Source organism: Colletotrichum aenigma, assembly GCF_013390185.1.
Source record: "Colletotrichum aenigma strain Cg56 chromosome Unknown KSG_Cg56_contig05, whole genome shotgun sequence".
Classification (NCBI taxonomy): domain Eukaryota; kingdom Fungi; phylum Ascomycota; class Sordariomycetes; order Glomerellales; family Glomerellaceae; genus Colletotrichum; species Colletotrichum aenigma.
Window position 1 is genome coordinate 1,329,309 of NW_023500911.1, and position 17,215 is coordinate 1,346,523.

The 17,215-nt window shown below is 51.6% G+C and overlaps 6 protein-coding genes across 6 annotated transcripts; 2 read left to right on the forward strand and 4 right to left on the reverse strand.

The window, feature by feature from the left end:
• Positions 1-818: 818 nt before the first annotated feature.
• PSF2 (DNA replication complex GINS protein PSF2) lies at positions 819-1,627 on the forward strand (the record flags this gene model as incomplete). Its single annotated transcript, XM_037323255.1, has 2 exons — positions 819-932; positions 1,007-1,627. The coding sequence occupies 2 exons, from the start codon at positions 819-821 to the stop codon at positions 1,625-1,627; spliced, it is 735 nt and encodes a 244-aa protein (XP_037178349.1).
• Positions 1,628-2,934: 1,307 nt separating this feature from the next.
• On the reverse strand, positions 2,935-4,865 carry CGCA056_v008008 (uncharacterized protein; the record flags this gene model as incomplete). The annotated part of the gene is made up of 4 exons (XM_037323256.1): positions 2,935-2,937; positions 2,978-4,174; positions 4,475-4,714; positions 4,767-4,865. The coding sequence occupies 4 exons, from the start codon at positions 4,863-4,865 to the stop codon at positions 2,935-2,937; spliced, it is 1,539 nt and encodes a 512-aa protein (XP_037178344.1).
• Positions 4,866-5,845: 980 nt separating this feature from the next.
• Positions 5,846-6,220, reverse strand: CGCA056_v008009 (uncharacterized protein; the record flags this gene model as incomplete). Its single annotated transcript, XM_037323257.1, has 1 exon — positions 5,846-6,220. The coding sequence occupies one exon, from the start codon at positions 6,218-6,220 to the stop codon at positions 5,846-5,848; it is 375 nt and encodes a 124-aa protein (XP_037178343.1).
• A 1,365-nt stretch (positions 6,221-7,585) lies between these two features.
• On the reverse strand, positions 7,586-9,857 carry abfA-2 (putative alpha-L-arabinofuranosidase A; the record flags this gene model as incomplete). The annotated part of the gene is made up of 7 exons (XM_037323258.1): positions 7,586-7,981; positions 8,052-8,118; positions 8,215-8,486; positions 8,596-8,738; positions 8,795-8,832; positions 9,140-9,654; positions 9,717-9,857. The coding sequence occupies 7 exons, from the start codon at positions 9,855-9,857 to the stop codon at positions 7,586-7,588; spliced, it is 1,572 nt and encodes a 523-aa protein (XP_037177651.1).
• Positions 9,858-11,385: 1,528 nt separating this feature from the next.
• Positions 11,386-12,751, forward strand: CGCA056_v008011 (Fasciclin-like arabinogalactan protein; the record flags this gene model as incomplete). The annotated part of the gene is made up of 3 exons (XM_037323259.1): positions 11,386-11,862; positions 11,919-12,379; positions 12,436-12,751. The coding sequence occupies 3 exons, from the start codon at positions 11,386-11,388 to the stop codon at positions 12,749-12,751; spliced, it is 1,254 nt and encodes a 417-aa protein (XP_037177652.1).
• A 527-nt stretch (positions 12,752-13,278) lies between these two features.
• On the reverse strand, positions 13,279-14,497 carry ustQ-10 (Tyrosinase ustQ; the record flags this gene model as incomplete). Its single annotated transcript, XM_037323260.1, has 4 exons — positions 13,279-13,611; positions 13,671-14,100; positions 14,152-14,307; positions 14,376-14,497. 4 exons carry the CDS (start codon positions 14,495-14,497, stop codon positions 13,279-13,281), a joined length of 1,041 nt encoding a protein of 346 aa, XP_037177653.1.
• Positions 14,498-17,215: the final 2,718 nt, after the last annotated feature.

The window sequence follows — 17,215 nt, forward strand, 5'->3', positions numbered from 1 at the left end:
GACTAGGTATTGTTGTCCGTATTCATCCGCGGTGTCGGTGCCTTGGTGCGATTATTGAGTTCGAACCTGCGTATGCACGAAAGCACGGGATGAGACGAGGAGGCTGGAAACCGAGTGCTCTCGACGTGCATCAATCGCCACGATACTGCATCTCGCCGTGTCGCGCCGATTCGCCGGGGGCCTAGATCCAGGGTCTGGAACGCAACCAACCACGCTGGACTGGTCCAGGCGCGCAGCATTTTAATCAAGCCGAGGTCCAAATAGGGCTATCAGCTCGTCCAGTAGGGCAACATTTCAGCTGGACCTTAACCCTGAGCCTTACAGTTACGCGACCCCAGTTGGGAGAGAATGGGAATTCTTTCCGCATGGCGACCTTATCCGCCTTATCAGTATCTTCCCTTCTCCACGCCTTGCTTGCCCGCTTGCCTGGTAAACGGCACGGAGGGGCCGGGCCTCGAGTGGGGCCTCGGGACGCAAGTGGAGCTCGGCCTTGCAGCCCGACTCCGAGACCCCGGTACGTACCTCAGCCCGAGCCTGCAGATGGACTGTGGACTTGTCAAAATGTCCAGGCGCGAAAGTGAATTTCACTGAAGGGAAGGTCCACCCCACACCCAGTGCACCTTCCATTCTACGCCTAGACCCTGCCCCACCTCCACCACTCAGGCACCTCACGGCGTGGGCGGGCCGGTTCATTCCAGATTCCGCGCTCCCCGCCGCGGCGGACCTGACGCGCCTTTGCACCGCCGCCAAACCTGAGCTCCGTCCCCGACATCATCGAGTCCGTTCCGTCACCCGCGACAGATCTCCCGCCAGAGACCATGGCCTTACCTCTGCCGTCGGGTCTCGTACCCGCCGAAGTTGCTTTCCTCTGCGAAATGGAACTGGTCACAATTGTGCCCCGCCAGCGCCTGGAGAGCATCGACCTGCTAAGCGTGAGCCCCTCCATCGTCCCCCCCGCGACGCGTCACGATCGATCCCTTTACTGACGTGTCACTCCGTCTTGCAGGGTGCAACACCAGCCCTACGACCTCCGGCACGCGCCGATCTGCCCATGTGGCTCGCCCTCCTCCTCAAGAAACAACGTCGAGCGAACATTGTCCCTCCGCCGTGGCTCCATCCCCAGTCGCTTGCCAAGATCGTCCACCACGAAACCAAAGTCGAGCCCGATGCCTTCTCGCCCCCTCCACCACCGCCCGCGAGAGGCGACGCGCTAGGAAATGCCAGCCGATACGGCGAAGAGACGCTTTCCGCCCCGTTCCTACCTTCATGCACCGCCGATGCACCGCCAAACGCCCTGCCATACCACTGGTTCGAGCTCGCAGAGATGCTGCTAGCCCACGCGATCGACGATATACCCGCCCCCTCCGAAGTCAGGTCACTCCTCCGAGACCTCCAAGAAGTGCGATCCGCGAAGCTGAGAAAGAGCACGGAAGAGCTTTCCGAGGTTGCGGGTGTCATGAGCCTGCGTGGAGTGGGAGCGATGGAGCTGGCCGAGAGCCGCGGCTTCTTCCTGGGCGTCATAGAGGGCGTCCGGAAGATTGGCGCGAGCGCTGAGGCCAGCAGACGCGAGGAGGAGGAGGAGCGTGGGGAGGGTGTTGATTATGACGAAGACGAAGATATGCTATGATACCCGGCGTTGCATGCTCTCTTCGTCCGAGAGAGTCGGCGCCTTGCTTTTTGCAAAAGTCCGAACGGCCAGGGCACATGTACGCCTGAGGGATGCCACCATCTACGCCCGCCTATAGTTCAGGTATGGAGCTTGTGTCTCTGAGGGTTAACCTTCATGCTGACATCCTCTTCAGTTAGGCCTTGCGAAGCCTCCCGGCAATCGGCTGCCTGTTGCGGTCCCAGTCACGCTTCCTGCCCCAATTGCAGTAAACATATGTTATTGGCCGCAAAAGGGAACAGACCTACCGCCACATTATTTGGATCAAGTGGTCGCTCTGCGCGATAGAGGTTCAAACATGGTTTGAGGCTGTGTAGATTCCCGTGCCCGAGCACTCGACATCGGACAAACTATATATAGGGCAACCACCAATGATACTAACGATTAGAGCCATGCTGAGGCAATGATTAGACGCCCCTGAATATGTTCCATGTGACTTTGGCCTATCCTATGTCTACAGGCGGTGCATTGTCTACCCTGGCCTATACATCCATCCTTTCCCAAGCCTGATTCGCTCCGTGGCTAGTTTCGCTTCGAGCAAATGGCCACGCCACGAGACAGACTCTCCTCTTCATTACGGACGCTATTCTCGTCGATGGGATTGCGCAAGGTTTTCCCTCGCCAGCCTTTTTGCGAGTCGGTAAGAGTTCTTGTCTGGGACGAAAAAGGGGCTGAACACCTCACCCCACCCTCCGCAACACCTCACCATATAACACTGCAGACTTTGTACTATTACTTCAACCTTTACTACAGATGTATAGATACGTTGTTCTCTTGAGACAGCTCACGATGTAACTATAAAAAGCGTAGGGGAAAAGACTATTTTGGCTTCTTTATACCAGTAAGAAAACCCAAATGTTGTTTCAGTCATGCTGCATTGACATTACTCCTCAATGTCCCCAGAAACACAACGGCGGCGTGGGAGATGTACAAGCATGAAGTAACTACCAGCCCACCAATCGGGGATATCGACTGCCACCGATGAGATAGCTCAAAAATGTGCGGCCTTCTCATCGTCAGTAGAAAGTCCGCACAGTAGATAAGTGCGCAAGCCCAAAAGAACAGAAACTGTCTCCATCCTCGGGGCGTAGTCTTTGCGGAATGTTCCGCTTCCATCCACAGGCCCAAACGAATGGTCGTTGCGCAAGCGCAAGGGTAGCTGATGAACAGATTGCAGACGAAGTTGAGGTCGCTTATCCAGAGATCGTACAGTGTTAGGCCTGGTTGGAAGTAGTTATTGAAAACAAACGATGCCGCAGAGGCCATCATCACTGCTGCTAGCAACCCGAGAAACGGGAAGGCTGCACAGACGGGCAGCCAGGAAGCGCACCTGTAATCTTCAAGATGCGGGATAGCCTGATGGAAAGCCTCGTCGGCGTCGTACGACCCCGCGTGAGAGTCGGCGACGTTCACTTTGGGCCCCGCATTCTTCGACGGTGTTTTTGTATTCCCTTGTCTGAATGATGTGGCGCGACTGGGAGCTACTGTCGTGCCGGACATAGTGGCCTCATTGGGACGACTATCTGAATAGACTTCGTGTTGAAAGTCTGCAGAGTCCGGCTTGGTGATGTGATGGACGAAGGTGCCGAATATCGTGAAGACTGGGCCGAACAGGAGTATCACAGGCAGTATTTGCCCAAAGGTCCACTGGTTCTCCGCCTCAGCTAGCGTGAGCTGATCTTCGTCGACGGCGGTCACAATGAGGCCAAGAAGCTCATTGCGGGTACCGAGAACCTTGATAGTGCCCCAGACCAGGATTACACAGAGCCAATAGACCTTGTTGTTGAGACCACTGTCAGCCAATTCGTCTCGATTACTCGGATATTCTGATTCACGAACCTCAAATAGGGATGAGCTGAAAAAGTCAGACGTAAGCCTGACCATAAAGAATCCTGCCAAAGCAGGCTTCAAGATGAGCTCAGTCTTGAGGAGTTTCCTACGTTCCGATGATGCCGGTGTGTTTGCAAAGTCTGTCAAAAGTCTTCTTACGCGACGACTCGTCGTTTGTCTGACATTGAGCTTGAACGTCCTAGACAACGGGTGGAGCAACTTCATAGATCGGGTACCAAAGCCGAGAACAAGCAAGACCATGGAGTACACCATAGCCTGGTATGCGGGTGTACGTTCCAGCTGCATCTCCGGGAAGTCGCTTTGACTCAAGGTTTCCTTGAATCGCCAGAAGCCATACTTCAGGTCGAAGTAGCATACGGCTGGCGAGGAAAAGTTCCTGTTCCGCAGGCTGAAGAATCCAGTGGGTACGATGCCCACTAAGAGAAGGATCAGGAGAAGGGACATAAGTGAGAATCGGAGATGCTTTGACCAGACGTAGGTGTTAAGATGAGTTCGCAGAACCTCTGGTCCAGAAAGATGGGTGACAGTAAAGAACCACGCTAAGAAGACGGCTATTTGCCAGTGAATAGCGTCCAGACCACATCGCAAGAGGACAAATCCGCTGATAAGAATGCCGAGGCCAGTGACGACTTGCACATCACAGAGCATGATTACTGACTGTTCGGTTTGTTAGCCATCACTGATCAGTGGCGATATGATACATTGTTAATGAGTTTTGCTATCCGGGTGGATACTTCTAGCTAACCGAGCGGGTACTGGATATACGACGATAGGGATGATTAACGACGACGACGATGATGACGACGATAACAATAGCGACAGAGAGAGGGATAGGAACAGCGACGATAGTAGTAAAACTTAATCGAGATAAGTCAAACTAGTAAACGGGCTAATAGGCAGTTATCCGCCCGGATAGCAAAACTCTTGTCAATGGGAAATCAGACTTAAGCCACTAACCTCATCAAATGCCGTTCGAAGGCGTGCGCAGGTATCATCCGTAAAGACCAACGGTCCCTTCCTGACCCACCTGAGGAACCGCTCATCAATCGGATTTGGTCGCCACAGCTCTCTGTTTATGTTCTCGTTCTTTGAGTTGCCGCTTTGAAAAGGACAATCCGTGGGGTCGTATGCAAGAAAATAGTTGCCGATGACCAATAGAAGTACAAGATAGGCTGTTCCCATGAAGCCAATCACAACCTGGAAGGCATCAGCACTTCAAGAACCATACAAGACTGCCCATTCTACCTACACCATTGCCCGAGATGTCAGGATATGCTTGAATCGAAGTCTCTGACAGGTTGTAGCAATCGATGACTCGGCAAAAGCCATTGGCTTCGTTGTCAGTCATGGTTGTCGCTTGGCATTCTAAACTTTTCGGGGCGGCGTGACGTTTAGAAGGGAAGTACGATAAGCTTTGTTTAATGGCCCAAGTTGGAAACGACTTGGCACGTGCGAGGATAATGAGAGCTTGCTTGATCAAGATATCGAAGGTTGGAAAGATGGCTTATGCCTCTTAAACACCCATTGCCAAGGAGTCGCATTGCGGCTGGCGATGTCGCCTGCAGGGCAGCCTGTAGTCAGCATTGCCTGAGAGGGCTGAGCCAAGGGGTTTGTTTACTAGACATTGTCTCGCAAACGGTGATGACTGGTAAGCCTGCTTAGCTGCGAATGACGACAGTAACTTGACGGAAAAGGCCGAAACAAAGTTCAAGCTCGATTGAAAGTCTTACCTTTTGCTCCTGAATCTGCTGGGAACCGACTGATAGTTCGTCTAGGGAGGATTAGAACATTGCTGGCGAATGCGATACCGTAGTTTCTACTAAGATGCCCTCTGGCAACAATTATACGGTGAATCGCGCGGCGATCCCCAGTGAGTGAGGAATGTTTGCTCCATGTTCTCTCGCTTGCGTTGTTGTGCCACGATCCTACATCATGCCCCTTGCTCGGCATCCTAGCGTCCTCTCGGTCAGTCCGTCCATCATGCATCACGTCCGCAATATTGACAAACGATTGGTTCATCATCCGAAAATTCCACCTTCCCTTCTTCAAATAATGATGTCATTTCCAAGTACGTTTTTTGTTCTTGTCTCCATACATCCGCGACCGAAAGATTCGAGATTATCCTCCCAAGTGGTGTCGACATCGTACAAGTTCGTGCGCTGTTCATAAATCCAAACTCCAAGCGCCAGCCCGCGGGAACAGGTCATTTCCAGAACAAGCTCCCTCAAGATCAACTTCCCCAAAAGCTCAAAATCGAAGTACCCGGATAATCCATCATTTATGTCGCTGCAAGACCGGCGTCATCCCAACGACCTTCAAGGCCTCAAGTCATGCAGATGACCCGCCGGATGGATCCCCACCTCCCGAAGCGCTGGCTCCACTGTCGGGCGCGTTCCTGCTGGCACCCGCATCGCCTGGCCCCCCGGCCTCAGCACCAGATAAAGCGCCGGCGACGGTGGCGTAGCCTAGTGTGCTGTCGAAGTTGTAGTAGGAACCAGCGTGTTCGCCAGAGAGTCGGGACGGGTCGCCGCTGTCACTGGCTGCGGACTTCTTTGCGAGTTCTTCATCCGACTTTTGGTGTCTCGGCTCGAACTTGAGCTCCTCCTTGTCCCAGTCCTTGAAGACGGGGTCGTCCAGTGTGAGCGCCCTCGATCGACCCTCCCAAGTCTGACGTTGCTTCTTGGCTTTGAATGGGTTTCGCATCGTAAGATGTAGTGTAGTAAATGTCGTTTGGTTTGCGTTCGCGGCGTGAATTGTTTCGCAGGGTGCTGACGGTGTGTTGTCTCGTCGCTGTGATGAAGGCACTTTCTTCCGCCTTCTCAAAGATTCGTGAGAGAAGGAGGAAAACTGGATAAAAGTGAAACGGCGCCGTTGGATTAATATGTGCTAACCGCCAGCCTGAAGCATGAACAGCTGATATCAGCTAGCCGGGGGTGGCTGAGCAATTTTGACAGCGCCGTGCCGCAAACTTTCAGGGTCCAACATGAGAAGATATGCCCCAATAACGCCATGAGGGTCAGCAAATGGCGCCCGATTGATAGCTGAGCCCACACCCACGTGCGCTTCGCATTGCGAAAGGTCCAATCAAGCACCGGAACCCCGGACAGTTCGTGATCGGTGCCTAGAGAGAGACGATAAGCCAGCCGGGGTCTCACTGGTCACCAGTAGGGCTAACGAAGGGTATCCCTGCTTCAGCTAGGCGGAGCTTGGCATAGCCTGGCCACTTCGGGGGAGGCAGCCCGCAGCCTTTGGGGGAGGTTAGCGGGATGGTTTGATTGCGTCCATGCCGTTGGTGACAGATTCGAGATTCGGCTTGATTGTGGGAAATAAGGCCAATTTTGTTGAGCAGGCCAACCCCATTACGGCATGATGCTCCTCACCATTGATGAGTCTAATGATCCTTCACGATGCATCGGGGCTTTACGGTCTCGAATCAACACCGAAGAGCATGAGATCGTGACGTTTTGTGATTATAATGTATCGCTCTTGAGGAGAGTGATTGGATACCGTGCGAGTCATCAAGCCGGAGACCGACCCAAACTGGGACCAATGTCTGTTCTTAACTCCGCTATCACAAAGTAAGCTTAAATGCGCTCCGACAACTTACCCAAGTGGAGGTCGCGAAGAGGCTTGGTCAGTGATGGGGTCTGGTCACAACTGAGATCCACGTTTATTGCGACTCAAGATCCGGGGGAATGATCGAGATGAAACATGGCACGGATCTAATTGCAATACGGCACCAAATTTAGGTGCTCCTTAGACTCAACGAATGGGAGAGAGCCCAGAGGCGCTGACTAGCTAAGTATGCAGGGGCATTCACATGATGATTTGTAGAGAACCGCGATGTTCCAAAAGCCTTGGTTTAATTTGCTAAAGGAATGTAGAAATTGGCCGCGTCTGCAGTTGACTCCGTGAAAATTCCTTCGCGGATTATGACCCGAACCTGTTTTCGCCAATGGGAATCACCGCCATCGGGGGAAGAAAGAAATTTTGATGCTCAAACCACCGCCATGTCTATGCGGTGGAATATGTACGAAATCGCAATCGCAATCGTCTCAAGGAACAGTTTTAGTCTGCGCGAAGGACCGCAACGGAACAAGCAGGCATGACGAAGCTGAAGTTGTCGCCGGAAGACTCGATGCGCGAGATAACCGGAGGAGCGATGGGAGATCCGGCATGGCTGTTGGCACTATCAGGGTTGTCATTGGCCAGAATGGACAGCGTCGCAATACCCTTTCCTGCAATCTTGATGTCTATTTGCTGCGGCTCAGCGGCGTAGTTGGCCAGCTTCACGATGTACGTCTCGCAGGCGCTAACCGCGCTCCAGAAGACAGGGTCAAATCCAGAGTCAGAAGTGACCTCGTGGGTCACGTCGCCAGCATTGTGCGCGAAGAGCTGTTGGACCCAGTAGCTGGACGTGTAGACGATGGCGTCAGGCGCTTGTTTGAAAGGGATCAGGTTGGGCTGCAGATGTTTCCAGATGTTAGATTTGGCTCACAATCTCAATTTCAATCAAAAGAGCACGACAACTTACCGCCCATTGGTGGTGATCTACGAGACTGAGCAAAGGCGCAAAGGCTACGCCCCGAATGAGGTCGCTACTACGTTCCAGTCCAAGCATGAAGACGGCCTCGGACACCGAAACCCTCATGTCTGAATACTGCACGCTCTAGCGACCCATCTCAGCGATGACGTACTTGTTCCTGCAAGAAATATTTTCCCACTGGGCGAAGTTGACGATGTAGTTCTCAGGGATGTTGTATTCATGGTAATCGATCCATGCATCTTCGGGGAAAGGGTCAGGCAGGCAGTTGAAGCCGGTAGCAGAGGCAATAAGCTGGAGATCCGGATACTTGGGACGGATGGCATTGTAGAATGCGGCGAATCTCTCAGGATAGCTTCTGCAGCCAAAGTCATCCTCGTTGCCAATTTCGACCCACTTAACGGGCGATGGCTGCTCGCGTCCGTTCTTGGCTCAGAGGGCTCCTATAGGTGTCGAGGAATCGCTAAGGACGTACTTTTCAACATCAGTGGTTAGATTGAATGGAAAAACAGGCTTCATATTTTGTAGCACGTACTTCAAGCTCTTGGAGAACTTCATCAACGAAAGGTTTCAAAGCTTCACCAGTGATGTGGGTTCCGTCGAGGGAGTACCCAGAGTAGACGCCAAGGAATGGCTCAAGGCGTATGTCATCGCACCATTCAAAGTATTCATGAAGGCCTACGGTACATTAGCTATTTAAGAGTTCAAATTTGTGCGTCAGAAGTCATTTATACCAAGGGCATCAGTGTTCGGGTATCCCCAGGCACCTATGCTTTGTTAGCTTGTCATCCTGTTTGGAAGAGGTTCTGCTAATACCTTGATGACCAGGACGCGAAGTTATGGCACCAATCGTCTCATTCCATCTCCAACGGTTCTCGACATTCGGACCTTCCCCTATCTTAGTTAGACATCGCAGTTTTCCCGCAAGCATAACGGGGGCAGAGCATACAGGTTATTGCCGCCAGGAAATCTAAGAAACGATCCACCAATGCTGTTCACCGCTTCGCCAAGTGATGGTTTGAGTCCGTTGTAGCTAGATCCACTAGCCGCATTTCTCTTCAAGTACGAATCAGACATACCGATTATGGAAGGTGGTAGGATAGAGCTGCGGAAGCGCAAACCAGAGCGAAGAGCCGGCGACAAGGCCCGCATCAAAGGTCATCCTGTACTCTATATCCGTCAACGACGAGAAGGTAGTCGGCTCACGTTGGTGAAACTCGGTAAACTTGTCGGTGGTGGAGTCAACGTAGAAAGTAACGTTCGCGAAGACCTCCTTGGTAGAAACACTCTGCAAGATCCAGTTCATCTGGCCTTGATAGTTGCCACGGATGAAGATGTTGTGCGAGTGAGGGCTGCCATCAACCGGAATGCCCCAGTAACCCTCCTTGGCGAACCCAGCCTGACCCGTGGCGCCAGCTTCGACACTGACTTTGAGTGTGTTGGGAAGAGCGTCAGAGAGGGGAACTGAAGAATCGACTTCCAGGGTGGTTCCCGAGATTGCCGAATAAGCTGCTAATCCAGGATTATCGCCTTGGAAGCCGTTATTGCGGATGAGCTGGCCATGAGTACCGCCGTCCCCGGAGTAGTTGATGTCCTTGCCGTTCATGTCCATTAGTATTGCAATGTTCAAGTCGCGTCAGCCAGCATATTACAGACCCCGAACATGATGCCCCACATGGTAGAAGAAGTCTCATTGCCACGATCCTGTGATACCGTCAGACTGATGGCACCGCACTGGACTGCGAGGGAGGACATCAAAAGTCCTGCCAAGGCTCTCGAAGACATGAACAGGACCATGATGTCGGAAAATAATCAGAAAACGAGTTCTCGATGAAAATGGAATTACCATTGCTTGTTGAAGTCTACAAAACATCTTCAGAATATTATAGGTATTTTATATGTTTGAATCATGACCATCGCGGTGTAAGTCCAGAGCCAATGACCAACAAACGTTTGTCGTTCAAACGGTAGCCGACGATAGATTCCACCGGTCGTCTTTGAGGATACCGTTTATGAGGTATGATTGACTCTAGTCGCATTTCTCGTCGTGGGACGGAGAATTTGGGGATTGAGCGGGTTGTCGCACGCTATGCCACTCGGGTAACGCACCAATGGCGTGACACACTGAGGTCATTTCCGCGACGCCGATACTATCACCGAGATGTAGTGTTCTGCGAGACTGGGCGTATCTGAGCGCGTTGCATTTGGCGATCGCAATAAAAATGATGAACATGGGTATTTCGGCACATTGACGTCGGTATACATGGCTGGGGATAAAGAGCAAGAGTTCACTCGGCATTGCAGCTAAGGGGTGGCCCAAGGAGTATGTGGCTCGCAATGCACCGAGGGCGAAGATTTTCAGGACTTAAATGCTCAATCTCATAGTTCTCACGAGGCTACATTGTAACCCCAGTATGGCTCGGCAACCAAAACTCTACGATCACCGAAAAGACGATGGACGCGCCCAGCCTTGTGATAAGATAGAACAGACATACGTACCTACGAAAACGCCTACAGTTCAAAGTGCCACTCATGCTATTCAGCCACCGCAATAAGGCACAAGGGACTGAAAATCCCCATCATATTCAGTGATAATCCTGAACTATGGTTCCATCGAAGCTTGGGGGTCACAAGACCGGTTCCTCGCTACAACCTTCTATCCATTGGCTTGAGATCTCACCGCCTTCGGCTCTATAGCAGGCGACTTACTTGGATATGAAGTCTCCTATTACTAATTCCTTGCATACTAGTCTGTGCCGCCCAGCGATGGCTTGCCAAGGCCAAATCGTGACCGTTGTGCTTACACCCCGTCTGCTTTGGGACGGACTAAGCCCAAATGGACCGTTCGTAACCCCACAAACATGTCGCGGACTGGATCTGGAGTGATTCAGCCTACGAACGGAATCGCGCGAGTTTCGCTTGTCTTCGCAGGTTTTTGAATGCATCCACTGTCAGCGTGTTCGGGCAAAGGGCTGTGCAGCGTTAAATGCGAGCCGCCGAATCGCTCATGAGAACCATTAAAATGAGTAAAACAGTGATCTGGAATTTCACGATGAATCTTGCTTCTCTCGATTTACGACTGCTGGATAATCGTCATGACTTTGAGTGTCAAATGGACACAATGGCTGATCCATTTGGGACAGCAGCCGCACTACCAAATCTGGGTCGATTTGGTTTTATAAAGACGATGTGTTGAGCACAACGACTTGTGAGAAGATATCTATCACCATCGCATCGCATTGCATCGCATTTTACACTCGAATTCGAATTCTAGAACACTATCGACTTTCTCAAAGTCTGCCTACCGACTTCAGAAGCTTTGAACATGCGCTTGTCACTCTGGTCTGCTGCGATTTTCGCCGGCTCTTGTCTGGCACAAGGTGATCTTGCTGGGCTTCTCGCTTCGCAAGACGATCTCAGCACGCTGCTTGAGCTAGTCGGTCTTGTTGATGGCCTTGCAGAAACGCTCGCATCGGCTTCCAACATAACCATCATAGCCCCGACTAATTCCGCTTTTGCCAATGTGCCACGGGACATTCCAGAGGGCGAGGCTATTGAGCTTCGCAACGACACTATCGCTATTGCAGCCTTGCTTGCGAACCATGTTTTCAAAGGAGTTTACCCATCCAGCGTCATCACTGAAGTGCCCACCTTTGCTCAGACCTTGCTCAACGGTTCCTACATCACCGCCCGCCAGCCTTTCTCCAACTTCACCGGAGGCGCCTACAACGGACTCGTCAAGAACGGGAAGGACGTGTGCATCCTGTCTGGGGAGCAAACCATCTCCACGGTCACTCAAGCTGTGTGTAACATCTTCATTTACATCTAAGCTCTTAAAGGCGCTAACGTAACGCATAGGACATCAAACTTGGTGAAGGTATCACAATTCACAAGGTCGACACTGTGCTCTCCTTTGGAGCCCCATTTCAGCTCTTCACGTTCCGAGCAGGCTATCGCGCCATGAATGCCGCTCTGGAGGCGGCTCACCTCAACTTTGCTTTCGGCGAGACTGGAGCCGATGTTCAGGGCCTGAACATTTCCGACTACACAATCTTCGTCCCAACTGATGAAGCTTTCAAGTCAATCGGCTCTGTAATTGAAACAGCGGACCTAGAGACACTTCAGCAGGTGCTTCAGTACCACATCATCCCAAACAACGTGATCTTTTCGCCGTCTCTTGGAAACGTAACAATCCCGTCTCTTCAAGGTGCAAACCTCACTTTCACCGTGTTGCCGGACGGATCTGCCTGGGTGAACAACGCCAGAATCACGTTCCCCAACACCATTTTGTACAATGGCGTGGCTCATGTGATTGACAGGTTAGTTTACTCCAGTCAACGGCAGTTCTTCGCATGTTATGCTGACGTATTGTTAGTGTCTTGGGCCCTGGAAACTTTGATCGCGCGTCTCTGCAGCCGTCTAAGCCGGATTCTGAGCGAGTCGCGTTCCCTAATGCCTCCGCAGTCTCGAGCCTGCCTTTCTCTAGTGTCTCTTTCGCGACTGACCTCATGGCTTATACTACAACTCCAATTTTGCTCCAGACCGTTGCTGCTGTCGCCACCCCTTCAGCTAATGCGACCGCTACGACGAGCCAGCCTGTTCCGGTTGCAACTGGGGCTGCCAGCGGATTGATGCCTGGCGCAATTCTGGTCGTTTCCGTTGCCATGGGCCTTGCTGCACTGCTCAGCTAAATTTAAGAAGCTAATCGGGCGTCTTCACCAGTGCAATTGAACGTGCAAGAGAGTTGGTTGGAAATTGATGCATTGGAGATGGAGGTAATTAGGGCGTTTTGTGAAACGGTTGGTTGGTTGGCATACGGAGGAGATCTTGATGCTGTTTTTGCCTTGATTATCTGTTATGATTTTCACACCTTCATTATGCCTGTTTTCATCGTTGTTATCTGAACTATTATCACTTCATTAGGGACTTCTTTATTATTATTTCCCTGCTAAAGTGCTATCTGTCATAATGTGTCTTACACAACGGCGGTGGTGACACAGGCGGCAACGAGAAGCGGCGACGATAGCAGACGCGACAGATGATTAATTTGTTGCTTACCTACTTAAATCTCCGGTCGGAAAGCAAGACTCATCTGTAGAAGTGGTATGTGATTCGGTCTGTAGTCTAAAATCTATGTGGTATCATCGAATGCGCGTGCTCCGTCAAACTCTATGTACAAGTGAAGTGCAGTTTCTGACGCCGTATTATGCTATCCACCCTAGTAATCGGCGTCGATGTACTCGGCGCAGATGAGGTCGCCCTTGAGGTCCATCACATCGGCGATAGTCTTATTAGGGATGATGCCACCCATCCAGAGGACGTGGTTGAGGGTGGTCTCGTTGCCCGGGTCACCATCGTAGTCGGTGTAGGCCTTGGACGGGTAGAGCCAGCGGTTCTGTGTCATGATGAACTCCGGAGGGATGATCTGACCGCTCATGTCCGTCAGACGAGCGGTGAGGTTGGCCTCCTGCCACTTCTGCCAGAGGCGATCCAAGTTAGCGTGGTGTAAGAAGAAAACAGGGTCGCCAGGGCTGGCGTTCTGGTTCTCCATCTGAAAGAGCTAATGTGAGTGACTTCGCTTTCGTATAAAAGATTTAGAAAGAGACTCACGGTTCCGCCAGTAGCAAGGTGTCCACAGGAGTGAGGCGAGTCAACGTAGCAGAAGTTGGCCTCGTTGTAGTTGTCCTTGGCGAAGCAGGTATCGACGTTGGCCTGGTTGGCGAACTCCCAGGCCGTCTGGTTCCATCTACGAGAAAGGCAGTACTCGTCGTAGTAGTCAACACCCCAGATCTGGTCCATGCGGAGAGTTGTGTTGGCAAAAGCACCATCGATGACGCAGTTGACGCCGTCAGTGGTGTTGACGCCGTTGGTACCGAAGCTGAACTCGTCGGATCCCCAAACAGAGGCATTCTCAATGGACCCGAGAACCTCAAGATCACGTTGCTCGTCCCAGTAGGGAAGAGCGCCCTTGTATTCACACTCGTTCTGGAGAAGCATCTCTTGTAGGCGAAGGAAAAGGCGGTGCCAGGGAAGGAAAGCACTGCGCAAGTTAGCTAGATACTAATTGAACGTTGAATTGTGGGCCACATACCCGACTCCGTGGATGAAGTTCGATTGCTCGACGTGGCAAGACTGCAGCTCGTCCCATCGAGAGATAGCACCAGTGATACCGCTCTTGGCGGGGGACTCCATCAAGCACTTGACGGCCTGAAGGTAGTCGGACTTCTCATCATTGGTGAGAACGTGCCTATTGAGTGTCATGGTCAGCCCTACTAACAATACAACGCTGGTGTAGGTGGGTCTGATGTCACTCACCATGCCTTTCTCTGGTTAAGCGAAGTGCAAGTAGAGTTAGTGTAGGTGCCGTTGCGAGCGAACGGTGATGCGCTAGCGAGCCCAAGGGCTGAAACGAAGCCGAAAAGAGTGGACGACCTCATGTTGATCAACGAAGGACGTGCAGATCTCAAACAGATCTGCAGAAGAGTTCGGACTACAAGTAAAGAGGGAACGACCCGATGGATTGGTTGACGTTCCAGCAGTTACAACAGCGCGGCCCTGCCAGGCTCACTTATACTACGACATCAACTCCGCCAAGACTCCAGGATTTCTTTTTCGTGGTCCAGATTCGGAGATCAATACAAAAACTGCCATGCCCCGAAACCCACTGACTACGCAAAGAATTGCGATGGACCTACGATAGGGAGCCGCGCAGCCCGCATGTTGCGCGGGACCTGTGGGAGTGCTCCATCGCGGAATATGGCGATGCTCGAGATAAAGATTGATCCATGCGCAGATTCGTCTCAAGTTGCCCATTTTATGCGCGTTAGCCAGGGATCGGCAAGTTAAATTCCTATCCATGTTCGTCCCAAGAAATTCGCAGGGCTTGAATAAGCATGGAAGGTGACCGAAACCGAGTATGAGTGGAGCTCAGATGGACCTCAGCCATCATTGAGCAAGGAAGAGACTTCTTGGCTTGACCTCCTGCCACATCTCCCACATACCGGTCCTCTGGGTCATGTCCGAGAGGGACTACCTTGGACCTGCATTTGAGCCACGTTTGTTGGCGTTTACTGATCGAATGGAGAATAAAACCGGAAAAGCCGGTCGGACTAAATTTGATGGTTTCGGCTCCCACATCGCTTCTGCTTTATTACGGGGCCAGCTTCTAGACCTGTGACACCTCGACCTGGGTGGCTCCGATGGAGACGACGCTCTTCTTGGTTCCGCATGTGGCGACGGTGACGACTACGGCGACTTCGCCTCGGTTGTTCAATAATATGACTGGGGAACATGTGCCCTGTCGGGCATTCCATCATTGAGCCCGATTTGAGGAGCTTTGTTATCCCTCGAAGTGCCTCTGGCTGAGATATTACGCCAAAGCCTACCCATCCTCACAAGCGGCATCAACCGGTGCACACGAGTCATAGTAATTTCCAGTCAACTGTAACACGTCTGATATTCGACGTTACCGGGTTTCAGCTAGAGACTTCGCCAAGTTTACCTTCCTAGTATCGTGTATTGTAAAGATAGCAACTAGGAATGTGAAGAAAGCCCAAAAGATGAAATGCGTGCGTTATCGCGAGGCTATTTCAAAAACTGTCACCCCTGCAGGTGTGACAAGTCATCGATGCCCGCAAAAGAAACGACTGTGGGTATTTCAGGGGATCGCTCAGCATTATGTAACGACAAAATCGGGAGTGATCTTCAGTCTTACTCCCATCTTGGCGGACTCAACGCCTACTTGACCCAGGTTTTGAAGTCCAAGCATGTTTTCTCAGCGGCAACCCGGAGTGGGGCAGCCGGCTCGGAGCAAAACCGCGATGTCGGAGCCGATGCTTTACGAATTAGGGTTCGCGTCGCTAAGAGGCAGTGCCAACCAAATCCGGCTCAACCGTACCTTGTGTTTCCCGTTTCCAGTGGTTCCAAAAAAGGACGCTTTACTCTAACCAGGGCTAGCAGCGATCCTCACAAGCCCCCCCGCGCTTTAGTTGGTGAAGTTTACGCACTTATGATTAAAGTTGCCAAATAACTTCCAGAGACAGAGCGTCACCGAGAAGATGAAAGCCCGCATGCAAAAGGTTCTTGTAAGACTGAGTGCATTTTTCTGAGGCTATCTCGGAGCGAACAATAGGAAAGTTATGCACACACCAGTCACACTCAGTGGTGCAAGATTCAAAACTTTGGTCTTCTTTGTTGCTGACGATGGAAATGGGGATCTTTTAAAACAGAGATTGGACTCGCTCTGCGTCGGGGAACACCCAGATAAGTGATTACTGTCCTTAGCTGTGTTCTTGACCGTAAAGCCACCACACTAGGTGGTGCGGTCCATTGGTTGATATTCTTGGCTGTCTGATCAAAGATGACAGATCCAGACGCCGGGCGCGAAATATGTCCGAGAGGCAGAGCCCGCTGGAAATCAATCTGGGGGCTTCGGCGACCGGACGCGAGGGGTAGGACAGCAGCAACGAGTTGAAGGCAAGCTTGATTATTTTCTCGTGAGCACATTCTATGCATCCAGTGCTTTGGTTTTCTGTAAAACAGATTGTGTCTGTTAAGCTTACTATTTACCTTCATGTGAAAAGAAACTGCTTTCCCAAAACATTAGCGAACTCGCTGGCTTGATTGACCAAGACATTGCGAAATGCTTAAGGTCAGTGTAAACCTCCTTCGCGTACTCCGATTTTGGAATCATCCAAGCGAGGGAGTTTATTGTCGATCTCAGTGCCCTGATTGTCTTATGATACGAGGAAACTTCCGGGTGATCTAGCAAGACTAGATGAACCAATGCAGCGGTGAAGGCTGCATGTATGACCATGAAGTCAGCGATACTATTAGAGTATCGTTCGCGGTATATTTTGAGAAGTGCAGTTATTGTTGAGGCAAACTCCAAACAGTGGTTGTTGGCAAGCTCACGCTCAGCACTAGTCTGCTTCAAAGATGGACGATGTAGAAGGATCATGCCGGAGTGGTAGCATAAGCTTTCTTAGATGTCAGTTATGAACCGCGTTGTCTTGTTCACAATCGGACTGACTGGAGTTAGATTAAACTCGGTGGGCACTCTGGAAGATTTGTGGCTCGAAGAGAGGCTGGTAAAGCTGTGAGCCATGAAACATATCGAAGATTACCCGCTGATATTGCTTCCTCCGTCGAAGCAG